Raw genomic sequence first — 5,000 nt, forward strand, 5'->3', positions numbered from 1 at the left:
GTGATATGCTATCCATTATCAACATTTCCTGATCCTCCCCTTTCGCCTTTGTAACTCTTTCACTTCCCTTTGAATAATTCAACGATAGTCTTTTTAAGCTATTTCACATAATCAATACTTTTTTTAGATTAAAATACATGTTCCAATTTTGGCTTCAGCCATGTGTGTTATCTAGATAGTGTGTGTGTGTGTGTGTGTGTGTGTGTGTGTGTGTGTGTGTGTGTGTGTGTGTGTGTGTGTGTGTGTGTGTGTGTGTGTGTGTGTGTGTGTGTGTGTGTGTGTGTGCAGAACGAAATGAAAATTGTAATACGTGGATTAGGTTTACACATGTTCCATGAAATTGAAGATAAAGGTAATGGTTTCGACCACAGACAAGCGCACTCTGGCGTATTTACCCTCCCCTTTATTCAAAGCAGAAATAAGCTTCCTATTCATATACCTACTGCACTTTTTCAACTATTCAATGATTAACACTTTCGGGTTCAGACGCGCTAAAGTAGCATTGTATTAATCTCTGGAACACGAGGGCTGACACTATCCTGTAGTACATTTGCTGTCCTCTGCCAACTCCGTTCTGACTGTCTCGGAACGGATGGGGCTTTTATCTTTGTCCTCACCCTGGCCTGGGGACTAGAGTAGCAGCGAGATCCACTAGTTAACATTGGGCCAACAACATGTTGTAAAGATTATGGCGTTACTATGGGAATGTTTCGGGTGACGTCGGCGATGAACACGTGACTTCTTCAAGTCCTATTTATGACCGTTTGCTATGGAAAAGCCCCGCCGGAGAGTCTCCATTCCCTAACGTCAAGTAAGGGTCCTGGAGTTCCACCATGAGGAGTTGGCGCTCGACAGTGTTAATGCTCCAATCAGCCACATAGCCACTTCTTTGCAAAACCTCAAGAAGGCCATACGTGTTAACACTCGGAATGTCTTCACGTTTTATAGAATATCAGTATTGTAGGACGAGCTGAAGTTTCTTAGGATTGAGGTTAGCGGCGTTGTTCGAGGTGCTATAACCTTATGTTGGTGAGACCAGTTTTAAGGCCACACTTAATGCTATTCTGGACGAGGGTGCTGCCGTTGTTTCTCTTTACCTTACCTGATAGAGGCAGTAAAGTCAACCTATGAGGTTTAATACATATGACGATAAGGCACATCCTGCTCCACATTTCTCCATTCCATTATACCCTCCGAATGAGACAAAGGTTGTTGAAGGGAAGGAAACATTCTATCATACTCGATTCGTCGGTAGGTAGTGTACCAGGAAGTGATAAATTGGTTGTAAAGATGATTTCAACGCCTACAAAGATCCTGACAGATTTGGGTATAAGATATGCAAGGTCCTACATGGGTCTGAAACTGTAAACAATAATCACAAAATTTTCATGAACTCTGCAAGGTCCAGGAACCGAAGATTGTTGGTTTATGATTCCAAAGGCATGAATAGTATGACTATAGTATTCCAAGACCAATTTTGCGACAAAAATTATTGGCCACCATTTTGCGCGTTGGACAGCCATGCAAAATTGTCATGATAACGCCTAGTTTGGTGGCTGATGAAATTGAATTCATCATCCTTTGGCGTGGGTATGTTTTGTCTGCCATTTACAAGGAATAAGTTGCTTTAGAGAACTTTGGTTTCAAATTAACAGAATAAGAACTCAAGAACTCTTCATATTAGCTTCTATGCCACCATTGCCGATTTCCACTTAGTAAAGAGAAAAAATCAACAAAAAGTAAAAAAGGAAAAATAAGAGAAAATAGAATATAAAAGATGAAATAAAATAAAGCAAAACAAAATATCAATCAAAATAGAATAAATCTTAATAAAATATAAATATAAATATTAATGAAATAAAACAAACAAACAAATGTAAACTTGAAAATCAAGTATATGAAAAAATCCTTTTTCACTGTGAAAAAATATACCAGCTCGCATGTAACAGCAAATAACAGAAATTTTCTACCCAACCTGAAGTGAAATTTGGCACACATGTTAACTATACAAGATATTTCGTCGACCAAATACTGAACATAGGGCCTAGGCGTGTCATTTGTATAGACTGCCATACACACTTTGTGAATCTGCACAGATTATGAATATTTGTTAAAATATGCAGCACCAATAATGAATTCCTCATTAGACACGCAGATGACAAATCTATTAGTTATGCACATATGAACCTAACCTAACCTAACCTTTTTACGAATCCTCATGTGTGTGCATCCCAAATGGATTCATTATATGTGCGTCCAATTATTAACTAATTATTGGTAATGTACATTTTATGGATATTCATAATTTGTGCATATTCGCAAAATGTGCTACCTAGACCTATAGCATATTGGCCGGGCGAGGAAGGTTCTCATGTGTGCGGAACGTAACCCAAGTTATTCTTCAGAATCATGAACTAGACCATGAGAAATGACATAAAAGTTTGAGTAGACTTTTGTTACGCCCACAATAAATGAGAAAATTACGCTTTTTTATGCAGCCCTTTTATATCCAAAGAAGACGTAACTAGCATGAAATTATGTAGCTGAAATTGGTATACAGTCTTACATAAGGAAAAAATTCAACTAAATTTATCATTTTGAAATATGAAATTATAATAAACGCATTTATGTTCATAAATGGGTCAGATTGGACCATTAAATAATGTCTTGTATTCTGTCTGTCTTGTATTCTGTTGTCATGTGATTCTTGTATTCTGTTGATATGTGATTCTTGTAATATAACTTGATGGAATTTTTGTTGTTAGATGTCGGGTTATCTTCTTTTGTGTACCATTTGTCTAGGATCTTTTTTGTGATGTGTGTTACATCTGAATTTGTGTATCCGTTGTTAACCAGGACCTGAGTTAGTCTCTCCAGTTCCTGGTGTGTATTTCTCCATGTGGAGCAGTGTGAAAGGGCCCTCCTGACATATGCGCCGATGGTGGAGTGTAAGTAACGGGAAGGGCACTCACTCTTTCTATTCGGGCAGAGTCCAGGGTTTGTTGGTTTTCTGTAAACTGTTGTTAGGAAGCCTGTCTGTTGTGCTGTGACGAGGACGTCAAGGAAAGGGAGGTGTCCATTGTTGGCTTCTTCGTAGGTGAAATTCAGTCCGGAGGCTCTGATGAAGCGGGTTTTCAGGTTTTGAAGTTCCCTTTGGTCTCTTACTCGTACGAATATATCGTCCACGTAACGGCAGTAAATGGAGGGACGGGCCTCTGCTAGGAGCTCTGTCTCAATGGTACCCATGAAGAAATTTGCAAACAAAACTCCAAGGGGGCTACCCATTGCCACACCATCGATTTGTTTGTACATCCTTCCATTAGGGCAGGTAAAGGGAGCTTCTTTAGTGCATATCTCCAGCAGCGATCTTAAGCTTTTCTCGGGGATGTTGAGAGGTGTGGTATCGTCGCAGTGGTACACTCTCTTGAGAATGAAATCGATGGTACGGTCTACGTTGACGTTCGTAAATAGATTCTCTACGTCCAACGAAGCAATGATGGCATCCTCGTTAGATGGGGAATCTCGTAGGATTTCAAGAAAATCGGACGCTGAGGCAATGGTGTAGGTGCTGGGGACATATGGAGTAAGAAGTTCGTTAAGTTTCTTGGCTATGGGGTATGTTGCTGTAGGTATTTGGGAAATGATGGGCCTAATGGGGTTGCCTGGTTTATGTGTCTTGATGTTTCCAAAAGCATACCCGAGAGAGTATTCGCCTGTAAGCTTGGGGAATTTTGGACTATCCATGTTGGCGTTGATGGATGTGATGATTTTGTTCAACTTCTTCTTGATGAAATCATTTGGATTTCTAGTTATTTTTGTAAACTTTGTGGTATATATATATATATATGTGTGTGTGTGTGTGTGTGTGTGTGTGTGTGTGTGTGTGTGTGTGTGTGTGTGTGTTTATATATGTATATACATATACATATATGTATATACATATACATATATGTATATGCATATACATAATATGTATATGTACAGTATGTATATGTATATATATATATATATATATATATATATATATATATATACATATATATATATATATATATACCACTACGATCAATAAGTAATGAGAAAATGTCAGGAGAGACACTATTGTCATAAGCTTACAAAAATTTGTCTCGTTCAAAACAATTGCCTCTCGCATCTACACACTTCTGCATGGGTCTCTCCCAATCCTGGAAGTCCTTTTTCAGTAGTCCCTTCATGTAACTTTCCGATGCCTCTTTCAGCTCCTCTGTTGATTGGAATCTGGTTCCCCTGAGGCTGTCTTTCATGCGTGGGAACAGGAAGAATTCGCAAGGGGCTAGGTCAGGGCTGTAGGGGGGGGGGGGTTCATTCCCCTATCGGCCATCCAGGTGGTCACCAGCGTTGACTTGTGGCATGGGGCATTGTCCTGGTGGAACCACCACTGACCACTCCTCCACTGCTGAGGCCTCTTCTTTCTCATCTTCTCCCTGAACCTTTTCAGAACAGTAAGATAATATTCCTTATTGACAGTTTGACCCTGAGGAACCCATTACGTAAATGAGCCCCTGGGAGTCAAAGAAAGGAATGACCATGGCCTTCTCTTGCGACCTGCTCATCTTTGCCTTTTTGGGTCTGGGGGAGATCGCGTGCTTCCACTGAGCGCTCTGACGTTTGCTCTCAGTGTCGTAGGTGAACACCCAACTCCCGTTGCAAGTCACTACATTATTCAGGAAACCTGAATCAGCCTCTATCATTTCGAGAATGTCAGTGCAACATTCCACACGCAACTGCCTCTGATCGTCGGAGAGGATCTTTGGCACGAACTTGGCATAGACTTTATGGAGCTTCAGATCTTCGGTCAGAACTGTCTCTACTGTGCCAATACTAAAACCAATAGCTTCAGATATCATACTCACATATATTCGACGGTCTTGCATCACTAACCTTTGGACTTCCTCAATGTTTTCCCCCTTGCGTGCACTTTTCGGTGCTCCAGATCTGGGTTCATCCTCAGCCTGTTCATT

General features: G+C 40.4%; 1 protein-coding gene across 1 annotated transcript in view; it reads right to left on the bottom strand.

Moving 5' to 3' along the window:
• The window catches only part of LOC143039081 (uncharacterized), a 20,299-nt gene extending 16,555 nt beyond the window's left edge, over nucleotides 1–3,744 (bottom strand). Inside the window, exon 1 of the mRNA XM_076208932.1 lies at nucleotides 2,973–3,744. Coding sequence (XP_076065047.1) covers nucleotides 2,973–3,744 — 772 coding nt within the window. The remainder of the gene's footprint in view (nucleotides 1–2,972) is intronic.
• Between the last annotated feature and the right edge of the window lie 1,256 nt (nucleotides 3,745–5,000).

Source organism: Oratosquilla oratoria, chromosome 25, assembly GCF_046742065.1.
Source record: "Oratosquilla oratoria isolate Oo_2021 chromosome 25, ASM4674206v1, whole genome shotgun sequence".
Classification (NCBI taxonomy): domain Eukaryota; kingdom Metazoa; phylum Arthropoda; class Malacostraca; order Stomatopoda; family Squillidae; genus Oratosquilla; species Oratosquilla oratoria.